This window comes from Stenella coeruleoalba (genome assembly GCF_951394435.1).
Source record: "Stenella coeruleoalba genome assembly, chromosome: 2".
Classification (NCBI taxonomy): Eukaryota; Metazoa; Chordata; class Mammalia; order Artiodactyla; family Delphinidae; genus Stenella; species Stenella coeruleoalba.
In genome coordinates, this window is record NC_137147.1 from 5,170,017 (window position 1) to 5,185,835 (window position 15,819).

Here is a 15,819-nt window from a genome sequence, read left to right on the forward strand (position 1 = left end):
AAAAGTAGATTTGTATGCAGGCCACACGGAAGGTAGAAGGAGAAAGCATAATAAGGAGCCTGCGTTCAGAAGGATGAGAGAACTTCTTTGACTCCCCTTTTATTTATTGCCATGAAAGTTAGTGGGAAGACGGTTTGTTCTGTATTTGCCCTCTTAGGGAGTAGTTTTACCGCTCTCCCATGCACATCTGCAAACGTGCAGTCTTTAGGTTAGATAGTCTCAAACCCTCAATGGGGACGGGTTCTTTTATAATGTGTTAATTTGCATTAAATGGTAGACTGTGCTAATCCTGGCTCACCAAATTGGTTGCTGAAAAGTTTTTTTATATCCTGAGTTTCTGTGCCGAGTAGAGACCATTTACTATAACTGGCACTGAAGCTAGAGCATTCACTAGTTCTCAATAAGGGAAGAGTAAATTCTGTTTTAGAGTATCCCTAACAAAATCAGTTTTCTCCATTGAGCAGGTACCTTTGCAGACCTAGCCTGGCACGGCGTCAGGCCAGGCAGTCCTGCTTCACAGATCTAGTTAACCATGAATTGTATCTTGGGGACATGGCCACAGGCCCTGGGCTGGGTTCTGTGCCCAGCACCTCATGTGGTCGAAGTTCCTGTTCCTCTCTCTTTATTCCTCAGAAAAATAATGATTTTTCCTATGCATGGCTTTTCATCTTTTTTGATATTTCAAACGTGCTGAAAAGTGCGGAAAATAACACCTAAGCAGCTACTATCTCAATTGGATACATGCCAGAGTCTTGTGGGTTCAAGTTCTTCTTTCCTTCCTTCTCAGCTACTGGTCCGATCTCTTCCCCTCCCTCCGTGCTTTGATTGGTTCTTATATTTGTTTTTAAGAAATTAGGCGTTTCAGGCACAGCTGAAGCCCCACACTTCCATCCCACTCCCTCCTCTCCCCTCCCCTCCCCCTCGGGGGGCGTTGTCTTTACGGTGAATGTGTTTCTGCTTCATATATAACCCCATACAAATAGATGGTAGTAATTGGTATTTTAACAATTTACGTAAATGGTATCATACTACTGGACTTTCAGAGAACCAGTGTTAAGTTTTGTGTTTCGCTTACAGTGATACATATAGATGCTGCTCATTTAAGTTGCTGGACGAAATTCAGAGCGTTCCAGTTTTGTGCTCTTAGAATCAGGGTCTAGGGCTCCTCCTTACAGACGTCTCCTTGTGCATGTATGTATGTGAGCTACTGATTTTTGTTTTCATGTGAGTTTTGTTAAAGCAAGTGTGCACATGAGAGATGGCAGGTTGCTCTAGGAACCTGCAGTGGTCATGAAGGCTTTCCCCATCCCTGTTAGTGCACCTAATAGAACCTGACCGCCAATATTCATATCACCTGGGACCAGCAGCTATTGCTCTGTAACCAGCAGGGCGTTCAGGATTTTAACTCACCTTTCCTGTCACTAGTTAAGGTATGTACTGTGACATCTGGTGGTCAGTTTTGATTTTTTTTTTTTCAAGATCGGAGTCTTACTACTATTTCTAGGTAGGTAGTTCCAGTGGTCTGTTTTTTATTTTCTGAGAGCAACATGACTGACATGTTCTAAAAGTAGCTCTTGTTTTCTAAAACACGGATTGATATAGGTCTGTCTGTTACTTTTGATGGAAAAAGAGAAGATTACTTTCCTGATCTAATGAAATGGGCCTCTGAAAATGGAGCCTCTGTTGAGGGTTTTGAAATGGTGAACTTCAAAGAAGAGGGCTTCGGTTTGAGAGCGACAAGAGATATCAAGGTGAGTTTGTAGGTGAGCTGCTGGTCTGGGGGGCGGGCTCTAAGAGCATCTGGGTGGTGTGGCGTGGAGGGCCCAGGACTTGGAGACAGGCGTCTCGGGCTGTCCTGAGCACACTGTGGGCGTGTCGGCAGCGTGCAGCCCACCTCCCTCTCCCTGACCTGCAGTCTCCCGGCTGGCCCCGTGGTCCTGAGGGGCCTCAGCCCAGGGCTCTAGACAGCCCCTCCCAGGTTGTCCTCCTTGGAACTGTGCTATCAGCCAGTGAGTGGGGCAAGTCGGGTCACATCTCCGAACCTCTGTTAGGAGACCAGAGAACATGTCTTGTGGGCTTTTGAGATTTGAGTGAAGAGGAGGATGTGAGCTTGGGTGGTTTGGAGGGAGAGCACACAGGGCCCTGTGATGGATTGGATGTGGGTGGGGTGGAGGGTGGGCAGTGTCGAGATGCGGACCGGTTTTCTGGAGTGGGTAACTGAGTGGCTGGAGGTACCACTTACGGAGACAGCAGCAGCAGAGGGGAGGGGAAAGAAGAAGAGAAATATCCATGTGCTAAGGGACAAAGCTCTTCTCCACTCTCGGTCCTTCCTTCCAGATGAAGGGAGCAGCAGCCCCCGGCGGGGCTCTAGGCCTCTCTCTGGCCCTCTTCATGCCGCTCCTAGAGAGGAGGTGTAACGATCTGATGGTTCTGGAAGAAGGATCTGGGCTTGGCCTTTTTCTCCGTGGGAGCTGGTTGCCATATGTGTTCTCTCCCCTGCTCTCTCCACCATGGGAGTTTTACAGGGCAGGCCACACGTGGGGAGGCCTGTCGGGGCTCCAGTCCTGCCTGTAACTAGGTGGGGAGTCTGTCTAATTCTGGGATTCCGTAGGTGATATTTTGTGTCACCATCTGTTGTATTCTTGTGTCTCTCTCAGTTGGTTCAAAACTTGGGTGGAGGAAATGGATGTTATTTATTTGGGTCCCTTCAAACTTCCAGCAGCATCTCTGGTCAAGTCGTAGTTTACTTTTCAGTGATACCTTGATAAACCATACACTGGTTTATTAGATACCTGTTAAATATCTAGTGTGTGAATAGTACCTTGCTTGTTATTATACCATGCTTCCCAAAACACCAGGATCTCTTCCTTCATGAGGCTGATATAGTAAGGGATGAGACACACATAAAAATAAATAGTAGACATTGGTAAATGGCAAGAGTAAACTAGCTGTCACACTTTGTTCTCATCTCTGATGAGAAGCATCATTAGTATGGATGCTGCCCAGAATATCTTAGCGGTGGTCCGTCTTCACTATGTGCATGTTTTTTTAAGCTTTATTGAGGCATAATTGATACACAAAATCACACATATTTAACGTATATGTTTTGATGAGCTGGGACATATGCATATACCCGTGACACCATCACCCCACTCAAGGTACTATGTTGATGTGCATGCTTTAGGCAGTATAGACACATGGACAGGACTTCCTGAAAGAAGCATCTCATGTTGCCAAAGTAGTGAGATAATGCTTTGGGGAAAAATTAGTAACCAGAGTATGTCTTACGGGCTTGTGCTTTCGCTGGTATCCGTGTGCTTTGAGGTCAAGCATGTGGAGGAAGGAATGTTACTCTAGCTTCAGAAACTCAATAGCAATTCACACTGGCAGGTTAGGGTTTTTGTTGGAGGTAGAATTTTGTTTTGTTTTGTTTTTAGAACTTAAGTACAGCAAAGAATAAATAAGCACCCTTGTGCTCTATTCCCAAATTGTTATATTTGCTTCGAATTGCTTTTTTGATTTTTTTTTTCCCCAGTGTATATAGTTTTTCTTTGGAAACAGGATTCGAGACGATGCTTCTACTCATTTAACTGTGACATAAACGTGTACATTTAAAAGCGTATTTGATAATTAGAAATAAAATGCTTATAGGCAACCTTAAGTTGTATGTCATTGTGATTGGATTTCTGACCATAGATGTAGCTGGATTGACAATTGTAACATGTCTTGGTGATTCTACTATTATTTTTTTCCTCCTAGGCAGAAGAATTATTTTTATGGGTTCCACGAAAATTACTAATGACTGTTGAATCTGCTAAAAATTCAGTGCTGGGTGAGAATAATTTCTGTTTGTTCAAGGCAGAGCAAAAATGATAAAAATATATAAAATTTCATTTTGTGGCGCTAGGGACTATATTTGGTCGTTTTCTCAACTAGTGAAATATTTCCCCAAATCCACATGAAGTGTTTTCCACACTTGTAATCTGACATAGTAGAAGAATGTCAAAAGAAGAGGGCACCTTACCTTAAATGTTACATGACTATCAAGATATTCCTATAACTTTAATATATATTTTGAATAAACACTTTTTAAAGCAGTGTGTGGAACTGATGCTGTTACCTTCTGGGTTAATTCAGGGCCCTTGTATTCTCAAGACCGAATTCTTCAAGCCATGGGAAACATCACACTGGCCTTTCATCTGCTGTGTGAGCGAGCCGACCCTAACTCTTTCTGGCAGCCCTACATTCAGACCCTCCCCAGCGAATACGACACCCCTCTCTACTTCGAAGAGGATGAGGTTCGCTACCTTCAGTCCACACAGGCCATACATGACGTCTTCAGCCAGTATAAGAACACAGCGCGGCAGTACGCCTACTTCTATAAGGTCATCCAGGTGAGCGGCTGGGAGCTGTTTAAAGGATGTGTTACAGGGTGGGGAAGGAGGGAAATTGATTGCTTAAATGTTCCACCTAAACATTTTGCTTTTTAAGGTAAAAGGCATCGAGTGCATTGTTTCTGTTTTTACAGAAATGTCACTGAAATGTGGTTGGAATACATCTGACTTCCTCAGTGCCCAGTGTTAAAACAAGCAGCGGTTGCTCCTAAGTTATGAAAGTCACTGCATTTTCTGAAAACGAAAGACAACCATGGACTTTTAGAAGCTCTACAATCTATCTAGTACAAAAAGATATGCCCCATGTCTAAATTTTCCAAGGAAATGAAAGTCCATTTGTGGGTTCTTCATACGTATATTAGTAGTAAAATATTGACAATTGATTTCTTTATGTTTTGCAAAGTGTACTGTGTATTATATTAATTTTGATTAGTTCTAAGTAGACGTGTCCTATGGAAATCTCTATAAGGTCATGAACATTTGAATTACACCTGATTGCTCCTTGCTGTGTTTTGGCAGTTCAGCCAGTGTTCTCTTTCCTTTCCAGCTGAACAGCACTCAGACAGCTGAGGGCCAGTGTCAGGGTTCCCTTGGGAGCTAAGAAAGGGCGAGTGTCTCTGCCTCTTGACTCGCCCCTTTCTCATATGCCCACGAATCAGCTCCTGGGCTGCTGTACCTAATAGGTGGCAAGTGGGAAGGTGAGCTGCTCCCTTTCCCTTTTCTTTGGGTAATTGGATAACCTGGATTAGGCTTGATTTGGTTGTTCCTTAGCTGGTCTGTCTCTGCTCTGTTTTCATTGCTACAGGAAATAATGTTTGGGTGTTCATCATTTAACCTTACAGCATGCCTACTGTGCAAGAATGTCACACTCAAAATTATATCCTCCCCTGTATCAAATACTTCAGATACATAAAAAACTATGACTCTTGTCTTCAAGTAGAAGTCGCTGCTTTTCTAAACTTTAAACTTCAGGAAGCCTTTAAGAATTATCATATAACAGGTATATAGCATTTATTTTGAGTGTGCTTGGTTTGAAAAATATTGATGGAGCCAGGCCAAAACTCTGATTATTCGGTTAGTTTGCACCTACAATCCTGCAATCTAAAGTGTGACGTGGCTCTTCGTGACCTGAAAGGGTTGTGCTTTTATTCCTAGTTTTTTTTTTTTTTTTTTGCGGTACGCGGGCCTCTCACTGTTGTGGCCTCCCCCGTGGTGGAGCACAGGCTCTGGACACGCAGGCTCAGCGACCATGGCTCACGGGCCCAGCCGCTCCGCGGCATGTGGTATCTTCCCGGACCGGGGCACGAACCCGTGTCCCCTGCATCAGCTGGTGGACTCTCAACCACTGCGCCACCAGGGAAGCCCTATTCCTAGTTCTTAATTGTGTTTCTTCAATGACTAATAAAAGCGAAGCTGGCCCTAGCAGGTCTAAACCTTTGTTATTTCCTATTGTTAGGCAACAAACTGGAAACCAGCTCTTTTCAGGAATGTGTTTCTCAAATCGGGGCTGTGAGATGGCGAAGGCTGGCGGCCTACCCTGAGAGGAACTGCCTCTGTGGTCAGGTCGAGGGTTCTGGAACGATGTCGAGTCTCCCGACAGCTGGCTTGGCGTGATCTTTGGATTTTCATTACACTCACCGGTCTGTTTATTTCAGTATTAACAAAGTAGTGCAGTTTTGCTTCAAGGTTCAATGAGATTTTAAATGACCGTGAGTCACTAAAATACTCTGTTCATTTTGATGGAACCGTCTCATGCCAGGTCTCTTAATAACCCTCTGAAATAAACCCCTTTAGATGATGTTTAGGTGACTGAATTATACCACAGTCTGTGTAGTAAATAGTATTATTATGAACATCTCAGGAACTAGAGAACATTCTAAAAATAAACTTTAATTCAGAAGTTTTTCTAAGAGTAATAAAATTCTCACATGACTAACAAGAACAATTTGGATAACTTATAATGAATCCGAATATCCTTTTTAAAAAAACAACCACAGTCTTAAAGCGTTAATGAATCTATCCGTTATTCCTTTTTAGTATTCCTTTATTTATTTATTCTTCCTTTTTGTTGGAAACTTTGATTAATAAATGTGAAACAAGGTATATCCAAATGTGGAATTATCAGACAATCAAATGTTGGCTTTTTTGCATAATTAAGCCAATCTTGAGTATTTGAAAATAATGGTTGTGATTTTAAAAATGGGTGAAAGGGTTCAAAAGGTAAAAAGAAAAAAATATATATGCAGAATCATAAATTTTAAAAATGATTTAAAGATGCAATCAAACTGTACTTTTCTTGACTGTCAAAAGCATCAAACCGAAGAGAAAGCAAGGTATGTCTGTGACCACATAATAGCTTCTTCTGTGTTACATCAGTGCATCTCAGCTGGGCGGTTGAGAGGGTATTTGCCCTTGAGAGAGTATTTGGTAACAGTTGGAGACAGTTTTGATTGTTAGGTTTGGGGGTGGGGGGAATGCCACTGGCCTCCAGGCTGCAGTTGCTGCTGAACTTCTCTTGATGTGCAGGGCAGCCCCCAAACAAGGAATTGTCCAGCCCAAAATGTCAATAGTGCTAAGGCCGAGACCCCCTGCTTTGTATTTATATATAGAGGACAGAGCACCTCAAATACCTATGTGATTCCAGAAATCACCATCAATCCCTTCTAGTGATTGGATGCCTAGGGCCTGACTGGCATTGGTTGCTGGTCACTGTCTCCATATGTCAGAAAGTCTTCGTGGGCCAGTTCCAGATCCCCCCGGCTTTAGCTGCCTGCTGTAGCTAGGAGAATATATTTTAAAGTGCTTTTCTGCTTGCTGTCATTTAACAAACATCACTTTTTAAAAACTTACAGATATAAGACTAGGTTTGGAGATGTTTGACTTGTTAAGGATGTAAGTACAGGGGAACAAAGATTGAAAAACTCTAAGTGTAAAATTCAGATTACTCTTTAAAAACACAGACTTGGACCAAGGAGTCGAGTCGAGATCCTTGAAATTGCATTTTGAAAATGAACTTTATGTGGTGGGCTATCATCATTTCTCCACATAAGCTGGTGAGAGTTCAGTCAGGAAGGGGGCATTTAACTGATGGGAGGGGAAGGACCATGTGCCCCGAACGGGGCAGCTCTGACTGAGGGTGGTTTCAGGAAGGGTCGAAGCAGCAGTGGGATAATCTGCCCAAGAGAGAGAGGCCGCACAGAAAGAGCCTGCGCTTTGTAGTCAGACAAACCTGAGTTGAAATCCTAATAAATGTATTTACTATTAAATTAAATATAATTTGGCATTTGTTGCTTTACCCTACCCCTCTGTGTTTGTCTCCTGATCTGTTAGGTAGAAGACCCATTTTTCAGTGTAACTGCTGTCAGCCCAAGTTGGGCTGTTCATCATAGCCCCCAGCACAGTGCCGGGCTGCAATGCCTGTGGCATGAGGAAACACCAAGGAGGTCACGGTTGAAGCCACCCGAGCCAGGGTGGCATGGTAGTGGAGAGGGTGGGCTCTGGGGCTGACCTGCCAGGGTTCAAATCCCCACAGCATCGTTTTTGCCAGGTCTCTGTGCTTCTGTTTCCTTTTCTGCAAAATGAGATAATACAGCACCTGTCTCCCAGGGTTGCTGAGTGGACGAAATGAGTTGATCTGCGTGAGGCCCTCAGTACAGCAGTACTTGTCATAGAAATGCTCCATTTCTGTTACTGTTTTGTGTTTTGATCCTTCAGGCCGTGTCATTTGGTTGTTTTGTGTTAATTGTTTTAAGTTGCATCTCCCCTGTCCCTGCAGTACCTTATGGTAGTATTTCTTAACATTCCTACTAAAAACTCCTATTGGCCATGGATAGTGAAGAGTATTCCTGCAGGACTAGGGCCTAGACCCAAGTGACTCTTCACAAACTCAGATTGCTTCGATATCTCATGCTTTTGTTGTTACTGTCATTGGTTTTTTATCTCATGTTTTTAAATATTAAAAATGTGTGCAGTTGTTTGTTTGCTGTGGTTTAACAATCATGTGAAATGACTTACTGTCAGGTCAGACTGGCACTGTAGGAAAACAGCCCAATTTCTCCCATGACCCTACCTGCCGCTGTGCATCCCTGGAACCCACATTCCAGCGGGAGAAGCGTGGCTTTATGTGGAGTAAATGCCGTGAGCCCCACAATGTGGCCAGTCTAAGGGTGGTTCTTTTTCAGTAAAAGAAAATGTGACAGTCACTTAACGTTAGTAAAAATAGGCAGCAGAAGATATGATTGCACATTGAAAATACATCAGAATGAGCTTTGGCAGAAAATTTCTTAATTGATGATTTGATTTCTGTGCCTGATGGAATAGGACCTCAAGGCAGCCCAGAATGAGACGTACTGCTGAGACAACCAGGGGGTCTAGGCTATGGAGGAGAAGGTTTTTGCATAAGAATTCATGACAAAGAAAAATGGATTTAAGCAAGAGTTATCTTTTTAAAAATCATATTTTGAGTCTAGCTGTTTTTCTAGTTTCAGGATGTTCCCACTGCTTATAGAAGTCTTCAATAACAATTGAGAGTAAACATGAATGTTAACACGGTACTGCTGTTATTTTGTGTGTCATGTTTTCTCACTTCAGTACCAAACCATACATCTTATGCTTTTCCAGGCTTGGATGTTGGGCTTTTTCTCCCTTTTAGTAGACAGATCACTTCAGCAATGCGTTATCACTCAGGGGAGAGTGAGTAGGATTACAGCAGTTCATGTTTAACATTTTCAGTACAGCGACCTGCCCTCAGTTTGATTTTTTCTTTTTTTTCTTTTGCATTGTAGCTCTTAACCTTTTTCAGGGTCTTGGGAACCCTCTTCCCAGAGACGTGTATGTGTGCTATAATCACAAACCCTGGCGTACCATTTGGGGGCTCAAATTCCAGAACCTGATTCGCAGGTTTTTGTTATGACTTCCAATTTAAAGTCATTTTTCTGGGGATGCAGACCAAACTCTGCTCTGAGCCGAAACTCATTCTTTTTCTCCTGAGCTGGCCGCTGGCCTGAAGGTCTGCCAGCCCCGGCCCGGCCACTGTCTCCTGGGGGCACCAGCAGTGTGACGCAAGCACGGCTGGTCCCTGTGTGGTGGCGATCCCAAGTCCCTGGGAGAGGAGCACAGAGACGTGTTCATAGTCATCTTGCGTCAGCCTTTAGGATGTTTATTCTAAAAGAAAACTGGCACTAATACTAACTTCTAGGAATTATAAATGCTTCTAGGTAAATTTCTCTGCATTGCATTCTTAATGTTTAGAGAAACCTCTCTCTCTCTCCTATCTCTCTCTCTCTCTCTCTGTCTGCTTGTTGTTGCCTAAGAACTAGGAAAATAATTTCCTCCCAGCATATTTTCTTGGTCAAAGGCTTTTGAGTGCAGCCGCTTGGTAGTTCAGGTTACTTTCTGTCTTTAGTTTGCTTCACAGAGTTGGTTTAAAAGTCTTTCCAGGACTCTGCTCGTCCTCTTCTGTGCAGTAGCGCTTGGGCTTCACGGTTCTTTAAGGTTTTTACATTGTACCTGCATTGTATTCTTCTTGAGATGTGCAGTATACAGTGTGTCCTTTAGGTATCTAACAGATGATAGTATGTAACCAGAAGCCTCAAACTCAGGGAATTTTTTGTGCATACCTGCAGTTAAGATCTCACACCTGCTGGTGAAACATTCTGCTGCAGTTTCATGGTTGAGAAATGTCAGCACCCAAACTCAGGAAGCTGAATTTAGAAATTGTGGCTCAGCCAAACGCTGGAAAAGGCTCGTGGGGATTGAGAACCTGAGTGGTGGTAGAATTTCTTCCTGTCAGTTTGTGAAGGGGGACGCGAGGGAAGAAGAGAGGATTAATAGTAGAGGCAGAACTTGGCCCTTAAAACTGCTGCAGAGCTTTAACCTATAAAAGTACGCCTGACAGACCAGGACATTCCAAAGTTCAGCTCCAAGTTGGGACTGTTGCATGGAAATATATGACTAGTTTTGTGATAGAAATCAGTGGGAAAAAAAGTAGGATTTGGCTTAAACCCAACTTTGAAGTGGTGTGATTGTGAGAAAATGAAGAAAATCATATCTTAACTAGATGAATGATAGTCCAAATATTTCTCACCCGTGTCAATGGAAAAGAAATGAGCAGATCCTGTGAATGAGCTGTTTGTCTAGTTGACAATCCCATGTAGTGGGCTGGGCACTGCGATGTGGAGCGCCAGCTGTCCCAAGGTTAAGAGCTCTCTTGGGATGAGCACATTTTCCTGTGCTGTTGAGCTTGAATGTGATGCTCTTTTAAGTAAATTCAAGTGTACGGGGTTGAACAGCATAGAGGCATATCTATAAAATTACTATTTCCCCATTGATCTCATCGTTTAAGTGATTTATCCCACCTTACTTGGATCTCCTCTTTTTGCGCTGATCGAATCTGAGAGGTACAGGGGAAGGGCTGATGGAGAAACGCCTGTGTGTGTTAAGTGCTGTGAATTTTATTTCAAGCCTTCCGCCTTTCCTGCCTGATGCTGCAGGATGGGGGGAGGCTGTGTTAAGTTGGCCGGACAGGCAGCTTCTCCCACCTGGCCAGGCCCGTGGTGGCAGGAGACCCGCGCAGCCAGACTCACAGCTTGCTGTGAACAGGGCCTGCCCAGAGGCCAAGGAAGGTGCCACTTCTGGCTCTCGGCATCCCGTGGCAGTTGTGGCTGAGCGTCAGTTGCTGTCCCGTTTCTCGCTGTTCTCCTTGTCCCTGCTGGAGCCGCAGGAGAAGAGCACAGACGTGAATTTTTGCTGGAGATAGATTTACCTCTGTTTTCCTGAAGTTCATAGAGAAGATCTGATCATGCATGAGGCCTACAGGAATAACATCAGATTTGAGTAAAACCCCTGGGACTCAGCATACTTTAAAGATCCAGTGCCTTGACACATGCAGGCGATGTACGTGGGCGTCAAATGCTGTCCTAGGCATGTGCGGGTGCGCGTATCCGAGAGCCCCGCAACGGAGGATGTGCACTTGGCGTTCATGGAACTTGACTTCCGCTGGTGGCTGAGGTGGTGGCGGGCACCCCCGGTTTATGTGCAGGTTTACTCCACGTCATCCCTGAGGCCATGGGGAGCTTGGAGGGCTCTCCGTAGCTGGCTTCTCCCTCCGTTGGCCCTTCCCCTCCGCCTAGAAACCTGTGTAAGGGTCTTCCTTCCAGATAAACCAACCCACCTTCTCCTCCTGACCTTGGATTCACTCCCCTTTCTTTTTGTTTTTAGCCCACTGTATCCTCCTGATTGTTCATTCAACCACTGTTTATTGAGGATCTCAAGCGTGAGGCACCACACCTGGGGACCGGGACTAATGTCCCTGGGGGTACAAAGAGGTGTTTTTGAACTTTTTATCTTGAAATAATTTTTTCGACTTAGGAAAAAGTTGTAAACATAGTACAAAGTTGAAAGCCTGGCCGTGGGCACCACCTCCTGGATACCCTGCTCCTGCCCTCGTTCCCACGTAAGTTCCCTTCCGGGGGCACGTGTGTTCCGTACGTAACGCTCTTGTTCTCAGCCAAATTCCTGACAATGTCACGACTCCTGACGCAGGTTGGGGGGTATGGGACACCGAGGAGGTGAGTCAGAGGCGAGGGTGGGGATGAGAGAAGGCGCTTCAGTGGCTGGGGGTATCGAGGTAAATGTGGGTTCTGTGGTGAGGGCACTGGTTGGAGGTGCAGGATGTGATGGGGAGAGAATGAAGCCCTCTGATTCCAAGCTGTGCCCGAAGTCCGAGGGGCCTCTTCCCATCCTGTGAGTCGTGTTCTGTGCCGGGTGCCCTGGAGCACTGGCCGGACCGGGAGGTGGGAGTGGCTTCTGAGCTTGTTGTATGGACCTGAGGTCACTAACAGAAGGTGCTTTGTGGGGACAGAGCGGCCCCATCGGTGTGACCCTCCCTGGGCTCTCTCCTCAGGGCTTTAGTCCTGCCAGTCACCCTGTGAGGGAGGCAGTGTCCATCCTCCCTTTGCAGAGGAGCAGTGGGAGATGTGGGGTTCCCAGGCCCAGGTCAGAGCAGGCCGGCCGGACCCGAGCCCTCCCAGACTGGGGTCGGCAGGTCACAGTCTTTCTCTACAGCTCTTTCTGGTCTTACTTTTGGGGCAAAGAAGTGGTCTAGTGTTTTTTTTTTTTTTAATAAATTTATTTGTTTTTATTTATTTTAATTTTGGCTGCGTCGGGTCTTCATTGCTGTGCGCGGGCTTTCTCTAGTTGCGGCGAGTGGGGGCTACCCTTCGTTGCAGTGCGCGGCCTTCTCACTGCGGCGGCTCCTCTTGTGTGGAGCATGGGCTCTCGGCGCGCAGGCTCCAGTAGTTGTGACTCACGGGCTCAGTAGTTGTGGCTCGTGGGCTCTAGAGCGCAGGCTCAGTAGTTGTGGCACATGGGCTTAGTTGCTCCGCAGCACTTGGGATCTTCCTGGACCAGGGTTCGAACCCGTGTCCCCTGAATTTATAGGCAGATTCCTAACCACTGCGCCACTAGGGAAGCCCAGAAGTGGTCTGGTTTTAAGGGCAGGGCAGTCTTGTTCAAAGTCTCTCTTGGGCTCTTATCTTGCAGAAAGCTGTGCCATCCCCTGGGCCTGCACAGGGCACCTGCTGGGGTTCCTTCCAGCTCCTGGAGGGGCCCTCGTCCAGCCTCAGTCTCACTCTGTGCAGAGGTGGGAGAGGGCACATGCGGAGGACGCCGTAGGCTGCTGGCTTTCCCCCACGCTGGGATGAAGCTGATGAAGCTCCCTCTCTCTTTCTTTCTTTGTTTTGTCCTTACCAACTTGACTTTTAATGTTATAAAAAAGTGGAAACACTGGAACTTAGGAAAATCACTCCAGGCTTGCATGTTCTCTGGAGAGTTTCCAGCGACTTGGTGATCTTTGTAGAGCCTCTGGCTGTCTTGCTGAGATGCACTGACCTGTGTCCTTGCTTTTTCCTGATAGCTGACCTTGTGCATTACTAATTTGTGTTAAATGTGTATGAGTGTTGTCCTTATCATGTCCTTATGTAAGGTTTCTGACTTTGTAGATTATTCGTTCTGAACGTGTATCTAATTTTCACCATTTTTATAAATACAGGCTGCAGATATGACATTTAAAAACATCTAATTTGTGGTTTTAACAGTTTGCTTGTTTTGTATAATGTTATAGCAATTCAAATAGATATAGACTTCACCTGCTGGGAATCTAGTGTTCTTTGTTTTTTCCAGTTTTTGTTTCAGCAGCCTTTGAGGGACTCAAGAAACGAAATGCTCTTTCTCTGTATTCCTGGTTCTAAATGGGGGAAGCCATACCTGCGTCCAGTTGGTGGCGCATATTCCTTCTTGGCAGTTATTGAGGAAGGTCACCGTTTTGTGGTGTCTGTACAAGCGGGGAGGCTGGGCAGCCCCACGCTCTGTGTCCTCCTGTAGAAGTTTTCCAGGTAAGATTCCCAGATCTCCAGGCTGCCGTGGTTGCTAGGGCACTCCTGTCTCCTGCCCTTGGCTGGCCTGCTGGCTCTTCTGTCTGGCAGTCCTCCTGTGAACGACAGCCTTCCTGCCCTTGCTCGGCTTGTCACCTGGGCCCCTTGAGAAAAGCTTCCAACTTTGCTGATCAGAGTTGGGAACGGAAGTCCAACAAAGCCATTACAAGGGTAGTCATTCATGGCAATGCCGCCTATGTGTCCAGCACTGTGAGAGCTTTCTTGCCTTTTATTCCAGGAACTACTGCCTTCCCATGAGAATCTGAGACAGAATTAACCAAATTAGATTCAGCGGAAACCTCCAGTCCTAGGGCCCGAGTCTTTGGGGCATCACCCCGTTTTACAGGTGAGGAAATGGGCTGAGTGGCGAGTCAGGATTGAAGGCCAGATCCTCCCGACCCTAGAGGCTGTTTTTCCCACTTCCCTCGTCTCCACAGACCCATCTTCTCTACAATTCCTTCTCTCCCCTTCTAGCCCCCGCTTTACCAGTCCTGGGTCTTTCCCACAAGTCTGATCAGTAGAACTTTTTTGAAAATACAAGTTTAAAAACAGAAGCTTCAAAATTGTTTTTTCTTGAAACCTGCTTTTCTTCCCAGCCCCCTAAGGTCTGTATCTGGTGATTACATTCCCTGTTCTCTGGGATAGGAATTCTGGTTTTATTTTTGTTTTGTTTTGAGTGTGTGTGATAAGACGAGAGCCTGCTTCTGTTTTTTGAGACCTCTGACAAGTGCCCTTACGGGAACACTCTCCTGAGTGAGCAGACACATTGGCAGCCACTCATGCTGGTTGACGCTGACGTGCAGATTCCGTCCCTTCCCTGCACAGCTGTACTGCTTTCATAATTGCTTATGACCTAAGAAGTTCTGGCTTAGGCTGCAACCTTCCCATGGCCACTCTGCGTACCCTTCTCGCCTTCTCTCAGGGAGAAAAGCATTTACAGTAGAAGCATGAAAAGGAATTAGAGGCAGTAGAGGAACCTCCATAACATCAGGGATTATATTATTAATACATCCTGTTTGCTCGGGTTGGGCCGGGACCTCTCGGCAGCTGCATGTGGAGGCACAGCTGGGGCTGTCCACCCCCTCTGCATTTGAGTACCAAGCGGAAGAGTGGATCGAGCTCACCCTCCGGTGAGCTTGAGGGAGTGTGTAGACCTGCATGGAGTGAGATGGTGAGGACGACCGCTTTAACAGAATCGGTAGGTTAGTGAGTGTTCACAGGCAGGGAACATAGGCGCCTGTGTTCTGTTGCCCTTACTCCATAAGGTGCTGTGGAGTAGACACAACCGCAGTCCCCTCCGCCTGACTTCCTTGGAATTGAGAGCCCGAGCGTAGGTGGGGCTTTGCTGTTGGTATTCATCGGGCTCTGCTTCCTGCATTTGCAGAGGCGCTCTGCTTTGAGTATTTAGTGCTTCATTCTAGCCCTGGGGCGTTAGATCAGGTGGATCACATCTTTTACCGTTACGGAAACTCATTTTAGCAGCGTGTTTCTGCTGGGCAGATTATCCAAAAAATTGCCCATGCAATATAATAATTTTTAAATAGTCTTGTTAACAGCAGCTTCTTCCCACTCTGCCTAGCCATCCATTCTGCACCCAGCTTGCCAGTTTTCGGAGGAGTCGGTGTCCTGTAGAAGAAAGAACAGTCCGTCCGAGTCTGAGCTTGTCACCCGCTAGGTAAATCTGGTCAGGTTAAGTTGGAGTCTGAGTTCCCTTATCTGTAGAAAGGAGACATGGGTGCCCGCCAGCCAGGCTGTGTGGGAGTGGAGAAGAGGCATCTCTGCGGGGCTCAGCGTACAGACGCCAGCCCTGCAGACTCAGTGGGTCAGCCATACCCTCTCCTGGGCCGTCCTCTGGCCTCTGCTAGAACACGGTCCCTGCTCAGGGCCCGATCTGACAAGGCAGCCCTTCCCAGCGTGAGGACTGCTTAGAGGACCAGCCCTTGTACAGAGGCAAAGCATGCCTCCCTGGAACGTTCATCTGAGTCGTTTCCTGA

General features: G+C 46.0%; 1 protein-coding gene across 2 annotated transcripts in view; it reads left to right on the top strand.

Moving 5' to 3' along the window:
• The window catches only part of SETD3 (SET domain containing 3, actin N3(tau)-histidine methyltransferase), a 70,203-nt gene that overhangs the window by 15,776 nt on the left and 38,608 nt on the right, over positions 1-15,819 (top strand). For both annotated transcript variants that reach the window (XM_079912845.1, XM_079912844.1), the window contains exons 4-6: positions 1,603-1,751; positions 3,760-3,832; positions 4,138-4,394. In XM_079912845.1, coding sequence (XP_079768971.1) covers positions 1,603-1,751; positions 3,760-3,832; positions 4,138-4,394 — 479 coding nt within the window. The remainder of the gene's footprint in view (positions 1-1,602; positions 1,752-3,759; positions 3,833-4,137; positions 4,395-15,819) is intronic.